Genomic DNA, 17,280 nt, shown 5'->3' on the forward strand with positions numbered 1-17,280 from the left:
CTATATTGATCAGGAAATTAGCAGAACAAATCAATATATTGCAGTGTGTTTAAAGCTTTTCAGAGGGTGGTTTTGGAGTTTTATTTTTGAACTCTTTGTTGTAAGTGTTTAGATAACTTGCACGTACATACCTGGTACTAGATGAATACAATGCTTATAAATGTTGTACTTCCAAGTGTATATTCCGTGTTAGTGAAATGTGAAGCTGTTGTGTCTAAACTTTGGATCTATCAGCTTTGTAGTTTTGTGATTTTATGGTAAGTGTTATTAGTTATTTGGTATGTAGAGTAGAAATAAGATTACTTCTTTTTTATTAGAAATATAATAAAAACAAAGCCCCTGCGATGAAGCAGACAGGCAATAATCCATCTGTTGGACAATATGAAGACAAAAAGAAAAGATTGCAACAGGAACGACAGAGAGAGTACCGAGAAATGATGGATAAGGTAGCTCCGCCCACTAATCTGCTGTCTGCACATCACCAATGTGTATATTTGCTTCCAAATATTTTATTTTTTTCTCTCACTAATTAAATCTGCACGAAAGCTTTTGAAAAGAAATGTCTGAGCTTTGCTGTATGTGTAAGACTGGGCATCGGATAAAACCATCTTTGAAACAGATCCACTTAAATGTTTGTCTTGGAAATAAATATCCATACTAATATCTGCCTTCACATTTCTGAGTTAGTTTTACGTACAACCTTCTAGCGTGTGTACTATTACTCCATGAAGAGGGTGGACAAAAAGAAACTGCCTTCACTGCGTAACGATGCCAAGGTCAGACAACACCCACTCATTGTCTACCGGGAACAGGTGAACGAGTTGCTAAAGTCTCTTGATGAAATTGAAGAGAGTGAGGTACCAGAGAATATTCTCAGAGAATACATTAAAAAAATCAAGCAAAAGAAAGATTTAATTGAGGAAAATTATAATCTGCAACAACAGGTATTACGTATGCAGCCTGCATGGCCAAGATTTTAATATACTACAGCTAAAAAAAGCAGCACCCAGGGCCATACTTCTGCTGAGAGTGTCTGCTAACCTGAAGACTAACGAAAGATAATTGAACTGAAAATGTTCCTCAAGAACAGACAGCAACCATATTGAATGATGTGCTCTTTCTTAATGAGTGGATTTGTCTTGATTATTTCAAATATTTCAATATTGCTTTTATTTTATTCTTCAGCATAATGCACATTGTAATGTAGTGTCGTAGAATTATTGTTACAGTATTTTGATTTCTTTTTTTACTGCGTGTCTATAATCCTTTTAAAGTTTGTTACACCTATGTATTATTTTTGCTATTTTTGATTATTAATATACTTATAAAACTTATACATGTAAAGTAAGAAATTTAAACTGATTTGATATTCACATGTTAAGACTTTGAATTCAATAAAATGTATTTTGGAGAAAAAGTGTTATTTTTTTTATCTGATGTGTTTACAAAGTTGAACCTACTCGGCACCAAAGTGTATATTTATTTATATATTTGATTTCTTTTGCATTTAGATGTCTGACATTTACATTTATTTTAGTTTGTTTCAAATACTTGATGAAAGTTTATAGAGTAATATATCATATATCAGACAGTGTGTACAAATTCATCATGTTGCTTGCATAACTATTTTGTTTCAAATGAAAATGATTAATATAAAAGTCTTTTTGTAGGATAGTGTACAAATTGAACAATACACTTTGTATAATTTCTCTTCTTCAATTTTTATAGAAGGAGCAAGATAGGGGTAAGGGGCGTCGAGGAGAGCAGCCCAGAAATAGATCTCCAGATAATTTTTTGTCAGGCCTCGGAAAACACCAGGAGGAGAGAGAGAAACTCAATGATGAACGGAAAAAGGAATACAATCACATGCTGGCTGAGGTAGTGGTCTAATTTGTAATGAATTTTTTGTAGATTTTATATCTTATTTTAAATGGTTTATTCCAGTTCTGATGTTGTAATTTTGAACCATAGATATTTGCTATCCATGTGAGAGTATAGATGCTCATTGTATCTGGCTTTGTACTGTATGATTCCAGCAGGGCCGAGCTTTGATTGGTGTGGCTAAAACTCTGGCCTCGTCTTTAGACAGTCTCTATGATGATGATTGGGTAAACAAATTTGTTCAGAAGTGATGACTGCCAGTCCTTGCACTAGATTACATGTATCAGCTAGGACTCGATTTTTGCTAACAGTCTTACCATGCCTTTAGTTTGTGTAGGCAAGGTGAAGCTTCTTTCCCAATATATGTTTGCATGAATTGAAAATTACTGTCAAAATTCATATTCAGACACCATCAATTTAGGAAAGTAAAGGTACATAGATATACATGTACATATTCATGAAGTTAAGACATTTGCAAATTTAGGTCAACTGTGACCTATTGCTATCCGTGCCTACTTGGCTTTGTGTATTGTCTGTCATTTTGAATATTTTTGGCATCTTGTAATAATCTGCAAGGCCAATTTTCACTAAGATTGCTGTGTAACATCTTTTAGGGTAGGAGTACAAAATTTTTGATATCATGGTCCCTGCCCTGTTTGGGTCCAAGATAGGACATAACCCTAGAAAAAGATAACAATCTATAGTGAAAGCCTTGGTTAACATCCCTATACTCCTACAGTTAAACTTTGGTATCGAGAACACCAATATCTAGAATACCTGGATATGTCGAAGTGATTTGGAAGTCCCAACCACTTATTCTTTAGAATTTTACTCTCAATATCTCGAATCCTTGGATATTTCAAAGTTTTTTCTTGGTCCCATAGAGTTCGAGATAACAAGGTTTTACTGTACCTCAAATGGAAGTGGAATAAATCAAAAGTTTCATTTCTAGGGGAGTCGTTTCAGCTCTGAAAATATTTACAATGGATGCTTGAGGTTATGTGGTAATAAAGATTATTAAATGAAATAAGATAAAAATAAACAAAAAAATATGCATACATGATAATATAGAATAAGTATGTTACCACAGACTCTTTAGCTGGCTGGAGTAGTGAAGGTCTCTACCAAACTTGTGAAATTTATGGCCCCGGGTTTGGGTTTCAGACTCAAGGGTGGAGCTATTTGGGATCATATGAATATTGGAGTGTGTGTGTATCTTTCTCTTTACTCCAGAACACCTAAGAAAACAAACTAGGTACAAATTTATATTGAGCATGTCAGCCTGATCCAAAATTGTAGAATTTGTGCTTTCTGGATCAGGGTTTTGGTTCCAGGATTGGGGCAATATGAATCATAGTAAAAATACTCAAAAAACAATATACATGTAGATACATGTGAAAATCATGGCTCATGGGGTCAGGGTTTTAGGCTCTGGGATGGGGTTATTAAAAATGATTAAGTGAAAAATGCAGGTTATTTTTATAAATCTACAAAAATCTTCTTTTTTTTTTTTACTTCAATCTGATGATCAAGCACAAGAAATGGTTGTGAAGGTGTGTAGTGATAATTATTTTTGCTAGTTAAGAGTTTTCGGTTTGCTTCTCTCTCCACAAATCTTTGGCCAGTACGTGTTAAAATAAGTTTGATTGGAGAGTTGCGTTCACCAGTGCACTTATTGAATTACATCTTTCATTTCACAACCCAAAACTCAAAAAAGCATATATTAGCATATAGAGGTTTGCATCTAACTATAGGTCCTTTATTTCATTTATCTGTTAAAGCAAGTCAATTTTATCAAGGAAACAAAGGAGAACTTTATCTTACCATATATGTTTCACCCTCGAAAACAGCCTATTGAAATTTTACAATGCAAACCTGATCATACAGATACATATGTTTGAGGTGCTTTAGTTGCCTTAGTAGAATGGCTAAAATAGAGTTTGATTTGGAATGTAAAGTGAAGTTTATTATGATTTTCTATTCCAAATGTTTGACTGTTTGATGTTTCCAAGTTTTAGTTGTGAAAGCTGTCACTTCATTGGTTGTCTTATTGTTTCCTGATTATTGATCTCTGAGCGTGAATGAAAGCCACATGTGACCTGCCTTTATAATGTACATGAGAAAATTATAGACCTTAGGTTAAGAGGTTCCAGCCCCAGAGTGGGGCTTTATGACTCATAAACTGAAAATGCATTAAATCCTCAGAAATACTTTTTGCTTATGATTGGACAATGTGTCATAACCCTGAACCAAGGTCATTTGAAAAGGTCAAGGTTACTCTTTCTGTTTTAATAAAAAGTTGTTTTACCATGTTTCCAAATCCTTTTGTGGTTCGTATTTGATGATGTATTTACTGTCTGTTGATATTTACAAAGAAATTGATTATAGTTTATTAAACTAAAAATTGAAAGAAATATTTGTCTGAGCCATAGCTTAGCATTTGAGAGATAGTAGCTGTTCCTTGCTGGTGACCAGAATCTGTAGTTAGCATTCATTGTGCCATCTACACACAACACATGATGTATGCTCTACTTTGTGTGATACTCAGGTGACCCTTAACACCCATTGGCCTTTTGTTTCAATACTGGCATGTTCTCATGAAATACCTCTACAAATGTGAAATAACATAGCCTTTCCTTTGGTGAGGGAGTTTATTCCTCAAGAAGTACAAGTTCTTTGTATGATGTGATATTGGATGCAATACTGAAATCACTGGTAAATAACTGATAGCCACACCAGTTTCATTTAAAAGAGATTTTCAGTATAAATTGTAGTAAGTATTTAAATAAATGCATTAAGCCTGATTTATGTCTTGCTATTTATTCTTTTGAATGTTAAATTGTGAAATAGTATACATGTATATAATGTGTACAGACTTATTTTTCCTGCCGTTTTATTTTCACCATTTTTGCTGAGGGGTAAATCCGTGAAATTAATACCACTGTGAAATTGATATGGCAATGAAAACAAGCCTTTACATAACATGGAAATAAAATCTGTGAATTAAAAACGGAGCAAAAACAAACGTGAAAATAACCAGGGTCAAATTCAAAGCTGTAGACGGTATTTCAAATGCATTGCGATGATGATGGAATTGTAATTACGGCCGATTTCACCGCCATTGATACCAACCTAACTAATGAATGTACTTTATGCAGTCGATAGATAATTCTGATTCATTTGTATACCCAATAACACACATTCACCTCAAAAATCATCATTTCTGAACAAATATTAGAGTTTCCAAGAATGCCACTCAAATACTACCAAAACTCACCAACTCTAAATGTATCTTGTGTGAGTCATGTGACACTTTTAAGGTTTTCAAATCTCGCACATCCTAAACCTTTCTCCACTCCTCATTGAGAGAGGTAATCCTTTTAATAATCATCACTAAGATTACTCAGTGTCTGTGTCACTTTCAGCACTCTGAGGCTCTGGCTGGTGTAGTTAGAAGTCTAACTTCACTGGCCGAGAAAGACAATCCATTGGATGCTCTGGAAGAGGTAGTTTTGTGTCATAGAATGACCTCAGTAGACAATAGAAAGTACACCAATAGGGATTGCAATGTGTCAATGTCACTTCACCTAGTTGTTGAAAAACGTGTTGATTACCTTCTTTAACTAAAATTTTCAACTTCTTAGTTTGGTGTGTTTCTTAGCAGGACTACATTAGAAATTTTGTGTGAATTTTTATAGAAATTTTACTGACTTTAATGACAACAGCAAGTAATTAGATTTTAGGAGAGATTATCTGAATCCATCATAAGCACCTATGAAGAAATAGGGAAATCTTGTTTATGTGTGTAATTATTTTAGCCAGGTCCCTGAATGAAATATTCATATCCATGGATAAGATTTTCCGCATTCCACATGGGTTCACTCCAAATAAATTATTCTTTTTCCATGTAAATTATATACTGTTATATTGAATATTATGATTTTGAAATTTTTAGATGAAACAGAAGTATTAAAATCCTTGTTTGTCATCAGAAATAGAAGTAAAGAATTTAGAGAAAAGGTTTATACTCTGAGATTGATACATAAAACCTAGAGAGCAAAAGTAATTTCTAGAAAATTATTGAAGGTAAAACTGATATCCAGGCAATAACATAGTATATAAAGTGCTGAAAAGACCCTCATATATGGAATATTTATTTAGGTTAAGTCTTTGAAGTATTTTTCAAAACTTTCAAGTCAATCTAAAATTGGAGGAAAATGACCCAGAGTCACCAACAATTTTCCAAATATGATAGATATAAGAAAGCTGTACATTCATACACAATGATGATGTTGTAGCTATTTGAGATCCCTCAAAGTTTTTTCACATGGGAGAGTGATCAATATCTTATATGGGTAATAATTGGAAAGATGGGATTGAAGGAAGGGGGGGGGGGGTATTATCTAGCTGTGGCATGCTATCTCCACACTCTCTTGTTTTAGTTATTCTAGTGCAATTGTAGAGACTAAAGAGAAATAACAGTGTGATATACCAGTACACACATATAGTGTATAATTATATAAAAGTTTCCGATGATTTGTAAATCTTAAAGACATGAGTCTGTGGCATTTTATTTTGTGGAATAGAAATCAATTAAGTTTATTTTAAAACAATAACATCGCTATCTGTTCCAGGATTTACCACGTCGAGACAGACCCAGAGACCCGCCCCCAGAGGTATAAAAAGTTCAAATTCTTTCGTGAAAGTTAAAATCTTTTATTGATGGATTTCATTGTTACTATTCTAGGTATTATTTTGTTGTAACTATGATTCCAGCCGGAAGAGCCACCTCCAAGATCAGAATCATACGAGGCCAGTTTACACGGATTACGATCACATGAATCAGCAGAGGTCAGTATTGTCCATTTACTCCATAATTGTTTGTTTTGGTTTGATTTTATTTTTGGAGATTTAGTTTGTGAGTATGCACGTACCATGAAAAGAGTAAAAATCACATCCCCACGAAATTAGTTATTTCAAAGTAAATGTATTTCATGGGTTTTTGGTCAATTTTTGATTTAGTACATGTGTGAAGTCTCCACTGATTTATTATGCATGAAATTTCAATTTGTAATGTGAATATTTGTACACTGCTATTTATAAACTTCACAGGACTTTTCTTAGTAAAAAAAAATGGTTTTCAGAGCATACCAATGATATAAATCAATCATGTATTTTATAAGATTAACTTTGAAAAGAATTTTTCATTGACATCTTATTTATGTCTTGATTTTTTCCCTTCAAAATTCAGAAGCCCATTAATGGCATTGTCATTTTCAGGTTCGGAGGAAGCAGACAAGGAACGAGGAATATAATGAGTTTCTCAAACAAAAGAGAGAACAGGAAAAGCACAGATTCGATAACAAAAAATATGGAGAGGTGAGTGCTGATACAAGCAAGATATAGATATGTAACTGGACTGCAAGGCTTTGAGGATGCATGAAAGTTACTGTGTGTTAACGGCAAGTATTAGGTGACAATACTCATAGCATACTAAAACTGTGTACTAAAAATTTAACCATAGTAATCCACAAATATGTAAAATGATTTTCCCTAACTCTTCTGTACAACATGAGAATATGGAGTGAACTATTTTAAAAATTCCTGCCTTTGGTATCAAGTGGCATAGGTGGTGAAGGTTGTGTATTTTTCATTTCTATATGGATTACCTTTTGAGAAGTAGACAGACATAGCCTACATGGATATAGACTATACCTGTTCACCTCTCTAAAGAGAATACCGGGGTAAGGAATCAGTATATTGCTCGATCAAATGTAGGGTATCATGGTGTCTGAAGATTGATTACTTATGATTTTGAATTTTCATTGTTAAAAACTGTGAAATTTTTTAAAGGAATGCAATAATTGCAACACTATTTAAAATTTCACTTTCCAATTCCATTTATAGTAATTAAATGACAGAATGTGATTGATAAGGATAAGCTGCTTTCATTTTCAGTTAATGTAGAGAATTTGGAAATATGCTATCAAGGGTATACAAAATCAATACAATTTACACATTCAGTCACATGAATACACAATTTACCATTATCATAAAATTTTTGAGTAGTTCTGTGATCAGGTCATCAATAATAAATGTGATTGATCTGAGGGAATAGATTGAGCTGAGGAATGATGTAGGGGATTGTGGAATTATATAGAGATCTACCATTGTTTCCATGGTAACTCGGGGTATTTCATCTAACAAGTTGAATGAATGCACAAGAAGAATAAATTTGATTATGTTGATGGATGTAGATTCATTAAATCTTGCAAGTATATTTATCAAGACTCATTGGTGTAGTCAGTTCTTGTGTATATTTATGTAGATATGTGTTTACTAGACAATGTTATGAATGCATGTCTTTGTTATTGTTTAGGGCAGCTGTGTTGATAATCCACGATGATGTCCACTCTGTGTACTCTAGGCATTATAGATCTTGACAGTTAGTGTTATGTTTTGGTCTTCAGAAAATTTGTTCATCACCAGATATTGTTCATAATGAATGAATGAGTTGGTCAGAATTATAAAATAGAGTTTATTTCTTCATTATAATGGTATCTTGGTTATGGCACATGAAGAATAGAGGTCTAAAAATCTCCTGGAAAAAGGTTGGTAGGTCTTTAGTTGGGGGTTCTTTTTGTGAGGTTAATGAAAGTTTTGTTTCTTCAAGGTGGAAGAGGAGATTTCTCTTTCTCATTTTAATGCTAACTATAGTATCTTGTCAAAGGATTTTATTCTGGAAGAATGAAAAAAAATCTGGATTGTACTTGCATCTGTTGTTGATAGTGGTTGGTAAAAAGCTACATCTGAAATAAACATACATGAAAATTCAGTTACACAAATCACATAAATCAAAGTTTGGAACAGGTTTTCATAGATTTGTGTAGGTGACAAAATTTAAATACAAATTTGATAAAGTACATATATGTATTATATAATGACAGTAAATAAGCACTACATACTAAACACATGGAAAAACAGTTCGCACATGAAAAATTACAAAGCCATGGCTGTTTAACAAAAAATGCATATCTTTATGACAATCTATGACTAATAAATTGTAATCATGATAAAATATATTATACAGACTTTGAGGGGAAAGAGATCAGAAGCAATATAAAACACCTTTACATCTACATCTGGGAAGTTCTGGATTGCTGAAAATAAATAGCTTAAACGCAACTTTTTTTTTTTTTTAAAGTCTAATCCAATAGTGCGTTATATTGATCATCTGTAATGAATATAAAGGAGATTATCAGTTTAGGTTGCCAAAAAAATCAAACGTACGTCATATAGGTCCTTTAGGATTGTAATGGGAATGCATGCAGTTTTCCATTTCATTTTCAACTAAAATTATAATGTATGTTCTAAACATACAGTTTTTCTAAAATGTTGTTTGATAGTAGCTCATTACACCAAATTTTATGTAATGGCTTGTTAAAACACCTCTTGTGAACTATGATTTCACCATCGAAAGAGTGAAACAAGCTCTCCATTATTTTATATGAATATTTTTGTGATTTTTTTGGAATGATAAAGAAATTGTTTTATTTGCAAATAAGAGATTCTAGAGTCCAAATTTCACTGTGATTTGATGCATAATATGAATATCTAATAAAACATGCATAAACAACACAGACATTTTAAATTTTTAAATAAAAAAGTATTTATGAAAATTGAAATGGTTCTTTGTTAAGATTTTTTTTAAATCTATGGATAAAATTTTCTAAAATCACAGTTTAAAAATTCACAATTGTAATGCATTCATGAGAAAATGGCTATTATTATACAATATGTAGATTATATAAAATGCAAAAACATGGAAATTGTAAACATATACATTGTCTCTTCAAAGAATAATGCACCAGGTTTCAGATGTAAAGTGTAAAAAACTCTATCCAAACTTCTCCTTTTTGATTGATATTTCAAAAAAAAAAAAAAAAAAAATTGTTCACCCACATGTCATCGTCTTATACATATATATATTTTTTCTAATAATTAAATTCATCAATTCATTGGATTAAAACAAAACATGTCAAAGTTCCACAAATACGCAAAACTGATGGGTTGTGTTTTATGATGCATTAGTGTGCATATCATCACAATTGCACTATGCAGTGCAGTTCCTTGTGGAGACGGCATAAAAATTCAAACCCTCTATAGTCCTTTACAGTGGAATAAGAAAAAAATAAGAACAATAACTCTCGATTGCTAAGATGTACAAGTGGTATATCATGATTTCTCTTGTTTTTATACAAAATAAATGTTTTTATTAGTCATTAATATATATTCCTTTGCCATTGAGAGATTTTGAGGGGGAAAAATGGTTGCCATCACTTTCACAGCTAATGCCCTTTTAGAATAGTATTAGACCCAAACCATACATAGTCCTTAAAAATATACAAAGAAAAATGCATCAACTCCTTGCATAACTAGAACATTTAATAAAAAAGATTCTTAGTCATTAAACACTGGTCTGAATTCAGTATGTTTTACAGATAGTGAATATTACTTGGTTAATCAAAAAAATGTCAAGATTTACCTCATGTGTATATGTTTGTTTTGTCTTGTATGTTTTTTAATCATTGTAAACTTAACAGAATCCAAGGCGTGTAAGAGACAGGCCTGCATCAGAACCCCAGGTAATTTAACCCCTAGGCACTAGAATTATCTCCCTTTGTGAGAGCCAGCTTGTGTATATTCTATGCAGTGATTCCCTCTCTTTTCCTGTTCTTTCGTTTGAGTCCTTAAGGTCAGCACAGGCCTTGCAGATTATATCACCTCCATTAACTGTCTTCACTTTTTACACAAGTTAAATGAAAGACTGTAAAGGTTGAGGGGTGTCTGTGTATTGTGTTGTATCATTTCCGTCACCTTTTGATATAGTTAACATATTTTTGGAGTGGGCTGTGATTGGATGAGTTGAATATAGATGTACGTTGAAATTTCATAAGCAGAATAAATTTACTTACTTTTATGTTTGAAATTCTGATTTACTGGTAAATAGCTGAAAGTTTTGATGACTGGTCTAATAAATGTGAGTGCTGTTGGTAGGGTCAAAGTATTATGTGTTCTATAAAAACTAACTGATGTGGTTATGTACTCAGTATGTAGCGAATTTGCATGCGCTTTGTGTTTATTGTCACATTAATGCACTATACAGCATGTGGTTTTGTGTATGTTTGCCTCTAATACAATGCATGATATGTTTTTTTTTTTTAAATTTTAACCCACTTTCTGCATCTACAGCTCAAAGATGGAATTTATGCCACTCTTCCAGGATTGCATTATAATGGCTCTGCAGAGGTAACATAGTTTGAACAACTCTCATCCTCTAGTTTCTTGTCTTTTATCAAATTTTTGTGTACCATATTTGCCCCCAGAAAGTGTCGCTAAAAGATTGAAAAGGGGAAGTCACTGGATGTACATTTTGAAGAACTGATATATTGGTTAACATTCAAATGAACTGGAGAGTGTACCCTGTATAAAAAATATATTATATTGATTTGTGTAGTACCAACTGATACGTGAAAGAATGCAGAATACATATACTGGCGTAAAGAAGCGACTTTGTGTATATTTAATCATATGAGGGGGCCTCATTCATCTAAAAATTAGCAGTGCAGGATGGGGTACACATGGTACTTGAAATCAGAAAAGAAATATGAAAAAAGATTATGTATTTTAAATCTATGTATGAATATTAGTTTGGGCATTTATTTGACTGTGTATTTAGACCTTGTCTTCTGAATTTTAATTGAAATAGAGGAGAAAAGTTGAAACTAGGAATAAAGAGTACAACGAGTTTTTACGTAACAGTCAGGAAAATCTGTCTGTAAGTAGACATGAACAGTTCTGTTGTCTCTATCAGCCTGCATTCACACAGCTCGCAGCACCATTTTCTTGTTGGTTTGAGTCCTCTCTGATTTACACTTACCAGTATTCTCTGCTTTGCAAATGTTTTAAAGCTGCCATTTACCTTTCTTCTTTTTGCAGTATATTTGTTTCATGTCATCAATTCCCTTCATGATTAATGTATCATGAACATTCTAATGAAATCCTTCACTGCATTTAATCTTTCGAATTTTTTACTCATGTGACTGGGACATACTGAGAAATCATGTTGCCAATTCAAATCATTGTATTCATTATCAAATGTGTTTTCCCTAAATTGCAAATGTATGTATACTGTTTAGACTTTAGAAACACATCAATTGGTATTTGTTAGTTATGAAAATACATGTTATTATAGATATCTTTAATATTATATGATTGATTGATTATACATGTATATTGTTTAATGTCACTCTCGAGAATCTTTCACTCATATGGAGACGTCAATAGTATATGAAGACAATTAGAATTTAGTTATAATATCCACTTCAAATCTAATATTCTTCCTTTATTGCTGTTTGCAAAATTCTTCTTTTTTTTTAACTTCATCACCTGGAAATTCTGAATATTTAATGTCGATTTGTATGTAACATATTCTGAATTTTACGTATGAAAGATTGACATAATCTAATCTCCGTATTTTTTGTGTAGAGGAGAGGAGGAGGAGGAGGAAACAAACCCCCGGCCGGTGCCCGGAGAGGCTGGCAATCTCCTGGTTATGAAGAAAATCGTAAACGCAGGGAAGAGGCCCAGTACAGGTATGCACACATCATTACAGAGAATTGATGTCATAGACAATGTTGCATCGCAAAAAACTCGGAGGTTGAAGTCATTCGTTAAGAAAAATGAAGTTACAACTTATTATTTTTCAGACGAGACGAACCTCAGGCAGAGAGAAGGATTAGGGCATATGCCAGTGATGGAGCCATCAATAGAGCGGTAAGCCATTGGAAACTTAACACTGTACAGCGGAGAGCTTGTACAGCAGAGAGCTTGACGGCTGTGTTGTTAATTAAACAATAAAATGCTTTCTTTGTTGTTTTATTGGGTTATGCAAATTTTTCTGCAATGATTGCTACCTTTCATTCCAACAAAGAAAGACATTTCATTGTTTATATTTATATTTTTCTGTATTTTAAAAAAGTATAGACTAGATTTAAGTACTAAAATTTCATATCTTTGATCAATTTGTTACTTTAAACGAAACAGCCAATATACCCTTTGAAAATGCTCCATATTTGGTAATGATTAAGCCGACAGGTTGTACAAAAAACCTGGATGGAACTAGTTTGCAACAAACATGTATTTATTGTCTGTGATGAAAGCAATGTCAATTTCCAAAGAAATACAAGAGAAAAGATTCAATGAATGTAAATTTAAAAAAAAAAAATTGTATTATATATGTGAATTTCTTCTTCCACAGGGCAATGACAGACGCTCTAATGGGGATGAGCGAGACTATGGCAGGTAAAATTGATTAATACATCAAAAGCTGTGCTGTAAATTTCATGATACTTCAATATAATTGGCTTGGATTTGATTGATTGAGAAATACATGTAGGTTAAATTTTGCTATTGCAATCACATTACTGAAACATGTTTTTCAGTCTATTTTGACAACTGTAACATTTAAATGTATTATGTAAGTTTGAAGTGCATCCTATTATTTCCATAATAGGAGAGGGAGGCATAGATCTGACCGTAATCGTGATAAAGGTATTCTGGACGATGACAATTGGCTGACCAATCGAGGGGAACCAGAGGATGAATATCAGGACCTGGTGAGTGACCATCACATACCATTGATGATAATTAATAGTCATGCTTACAGCAAACTCACATGTGTGTCTGCATGCATCATGCATGTTGATTGATATATATGCTTTACATTGATAAAAGCATTCAGCAAATTGGGGTGAATAAAAATAATGGAAAATGCTGTTCTTAATAAAATGATTGTTGAAGTTAATGCTTGTAGTGTTGTGAGTATCAAGTAATTGTCGTTTATTCATTTGTACAAGATTAAGCGATTAAGGGGTGAGACTGAGGTAGGTAGATGCAGTCTTATTTTCTTATTGATGGTAATTTGTCTAGCAATGATATTGCAGTGATATTCGTGTGTGTTTCACCTTTTTCTCTTTTTGTTTTCACTATTTGTATGCTCTACAACTGTAATTGTTTATAAACTTTCCCTTCAGATAATGATTTAATTTCACATGCATAACCAAACACTTTCTTCTATAAAGAAAACAAAATTATGTATGTTTCAGTTGTGTTTGAAAACTCTTGTCATATATTTTTTCTTCATCCTGTGTAGTACATTTCAAGTTATCAGAGTGATATGAGAGAAATACTATTGTATTGCAAATCACTTATATGAGATTTTTTAAATCACTTTGTTTGTATTTTCTGTGTGTATAGTCTGCTCAGGATTAATTGAAATGCAGGGGACAAGCTGATTATTTTCAATGTATACGAAGTTCAAAATAAACGAAGTTATTATTTTTTGTTCATTTGTAGGTCTTTTTTATTTTATTTTGATCTTAATAAACCTATGCCAACCTGAACCAAGTTATTGATTTCCAGATTAAGTTTTTTAAAGCATCTTGTTCTTTGATTTCCCACCACCATGTTGAAGCCACTTAGGTCAAACAGCAGTCTATGAACATCAAGACCTGTCTAAAGTTTAAAGATACATTATATGCCGTTTTAAACAGTATTTTTTCGGTGTTGGAAACCAGACCAAAGATTTTTCAGGATGATGAACTATATATATATATATATAAAATGATAGTATCAGACAATTTTGAACAAATTATTGATATTGATATTAAAATGAAGTTTTGGTTTATTCAATGCAAGGTTAAAATGGTAATTTTCTAATGCATATTTATGAAGGATTAATGGTACAGGAAAAGTATTTATGTTAGAAACTTCATGTAGGAAGAAGATTTTGTTTTAGTCGGAATTGAAAATGATTATATGTTAACTCCCATTCACACATCTATTGCTCAGTGTGGTTTTCCCTACACCGTTTGCCATCTGACTGTCTTTTATCACTGAATGTTTTCCGCCAACAGCCTGCAGGCCATCCACGCTTTCATGTCACCACAGTTATTGCCAAATTGTTTACTTTCTAAATTCAGTTTGCAACATCACATGATCATGAATATTTCAAAATGGGTTGTTTATTATCTTGCCAGGATAATAAATAAATAAACAGGAAATTAGCTTGATTACTTTTTAATGCAATTTAGTTAGATTTGTATGAGTAACTTATATTGCTCAATAAACAAATACATACTTTTATTTCTTTGATAATTTTCAATTAATATAGCACATATACCTTTCATTAGTATGATAAAAGACCACGATGTGAACAAATTCCGGATATAAAACTGATATTTGGACACTTATTTGTCTACCTGCATAATTACATATTCACTGACCATGACCTTAACCAAAGTGAAATACTTTAATATAACAATTCATTATCTTAATTTACTCCCAAATTAACATCTTCACAAGTCAAGGGTTATTGACTCGTTACCTCGCACTAACCCTTGACATCAGTGACTATCAAAAAGTTGGGCTCGTTCTGATTGTTTCCACAAAAGAGTGGGAACCAATGAGAATGCGGTTCTATATATAACAACCCGAAGCGAGAGATTCAAATAAAAACACGTGAATTGATACCTACAGTTATGGCTATTTCAAATGTTTAAGTAATATTGTCTTAAGCAAAAAGGTTTCCAAACTTGATCTACTATCAATGAACGTAATTAGTGGTGTAAATATTACAATTGCGCATGTTTATGAATACAGCAGTATAAGATTGCGTCATTTGTATCCATTTACACCATAACAAGATGCAGTGATTTCATTGAATGTTTTATTTTTAGTGGATTGCGTAATGGTCTAATGAGCCCAACTTTTATATAGCGACTGATGTCAAGGGTTAGTGCAAGGTAACGAATCAATAACCCTTGACTTGTGAAGATGCCAAATTAAGTGATATTATGATATAAGTGACATTTTAATGCAAAGAAAAAGAGAAATGTTCTTTGGGAATTATTTTTATTTCAAAGTAATTGATATGTAAATAACCAATTTTAATATAAGTGGAGTGAGCTGTTTTGACATAAATTTTACTTATGTCTAGTGTACAATGTGACTTTAATTTTTTTTCATAAAAGGTCACAAAAGTGATACTTATAATATATGAAATGTATTTGAATTGAATTTCAGAGGCATGTGTTTCTCTGCAAGAGTATTTAGATAAGAAAATTATGTTGTGGTGTGTCATGTTGAATATTGATTACTTTGGAATATACTTTTATCCAGATTTTAAGGAGACACATAAAGTTGAAGGTTACTGGTAGGGGAGTTCAAAGGCTGATGTTTAGTTTTTAACTCACCTGAGCGGAAGGCTCAAGTGAGCTTTTCTGATCAAAATTTGTCCGTTATATAAGGAAAATCTTTAAAATCTTTTTCTCAAGAACCACTGAGCCAGAAGAGCTAAGATTTCCATGAAAGCTTCCTGACATAGTGCAGATTCAAGTTTGTTCAAATCATGACCCCCGGGGGTAGGTTGGGGTCACAATAGGGGATCAAAGTTTTATATGGGAATAGATAGAGAAAATCTTTAAAAATCTTCTTCTCAACAACCAATTGGCCAGAAGAGCTGACATTTACATGAAAGCTTTCTGACATAGTGCAGATTCAAGTTTGTTCAAGTCATGGCCTCTGAGGGTAGGTTGGGGCCACGATAGGGGATCAAAGTTTTACATAGAAATATAGGGAAAATCTTTAAAAATCTTCTTCTCAAGAACCATTGGGCCAAAGAAGTTGACATTTACATGAAAGCTTTCTGACATACTGTAGATTCAAGTTTGTAAAAATCATGGCCTCCAGGGGTAGGTTGGGGCCACAATAGGGACTAATGTTTTACATGCAAATATATATATTGGAAAGTCTTCAGATATGAGCCAAGGTGACTCAGGTGAGTGATGTGGCCCATGGGCCTCTTGTTTTCATTTATAATGTTCATGGGCTTGGAGAAGTAACTTTTTAATAAAGACGTCCAATTATTTCATTTGATTGATGTTACAATTTTTTTTTTTACAAGTACTAAACACCTACAATGCATTTATACACACAAGTGTCAGATCTATAAAATGTAGAACTAAAATGACCAACACAAACAATGAATTTTGACAAAGTTGTCTTGTCCCTTCTCTAGGAAAAAGGAATTGATTACATGTGAAAATAACAAAAGAATGAAAAAATTAGCCTTGCTTCTACAGCAGACTGGGTAAAACTACTGTCTACAATAAACTATGTAGCTGGGGTTTAGATTTAATATGGGGCTGTATAGAACATGTCTGATCAGTCCGAAATACTAATTGTAATGTCATTTTTTGGTTCCACCCCACCCCTTCAAATTCAGAATAATTGATTTTAAACCTTCAAAATACAAGACTTGCTTCTTGTCTTTTCTGA

At 32.7% G+C, this 17,280-nt stretch overlaps 1 protein-coding gene across 40 annotated transcripts in view; it reads left to right on the top strand.

Annotated features, from left to right (window-relative positions):
- LOC125672415 (centrosome and spindle pole-associated protein 1-like) overlaps positions 1-17,280 on the top strand; it is an 85,976-nt gene that overhangs the window by 22,875 nt on the left and 45,821 nt on the right. For 22 of the 40 annotated variants that reach the window (XM_056162988.1, XM_056162990.1, XM_056162995.1 and 19 more), the window contains exons 13-26: positions 318-446; positions 1,729-1,878; positions 5,307-5,387; positions 6,516-6,557; positions 6,658-6,732; positions 7,162-7,260; positions 10,485-10,526; positions 11,134-11,190; positions 11,651-11,719; positions 12,430-12,536; positions 12,651-12,717; positions 13,202-13,245; positions 13,457-13,559; positions 13,800-13,826. In XM_056162988.1, the coding sequence (XP_056018963.1) occupies positions 318-446; positions 1,729-1,878; positions 5,307-5,387; positions 6,516-6,557; positions 6,658-6,732; positions 7,162-7,260; positions 10,485-10,526; positions 11,134-11,190; positions 11,651-11,719; positions 12,430-12,536; positions 12,651-12,717; positions 13,202-13,245; positions 13,457-13,559; positions 13,800-13,826 (1,092 nt within the window). The remainder of the gene's footprint in view (positions 1-317; positions 447-1,728; positions 1,879-5,306; positions 5,388-6,515; positions 6,558-6,657; positions 6,733-7,161; positions 7,261-10,484; positions 10,527-11,133; positions 11,191-11,650; positions 11,720-12,429; positions 12,537-12,650; positions 12,718-13,201; positions 13,246-13,456; positions 13,560-13,799; positions 13,827-17,280) is intronic. The other 18 variants (XM_056163021.1, XM_056163020.1, XM_056163014.1 and 15 more) reach the window with 9 other exon arrangements.

This window comes from Ostrea edulis, chromosome 4, assembly GCF_947568905.1.
Source record: "Ostrea edulis chromosome 4, xbOstEdul1.1, whole genome shotgun sequence".
Taxonomy (NCBI): domain Eukaryota; kingdom Metazoa; phylum Mollusca; class Bivalvia; order Ostreida; family Ostreidae; genus Ostrea; species Ostrea edulis.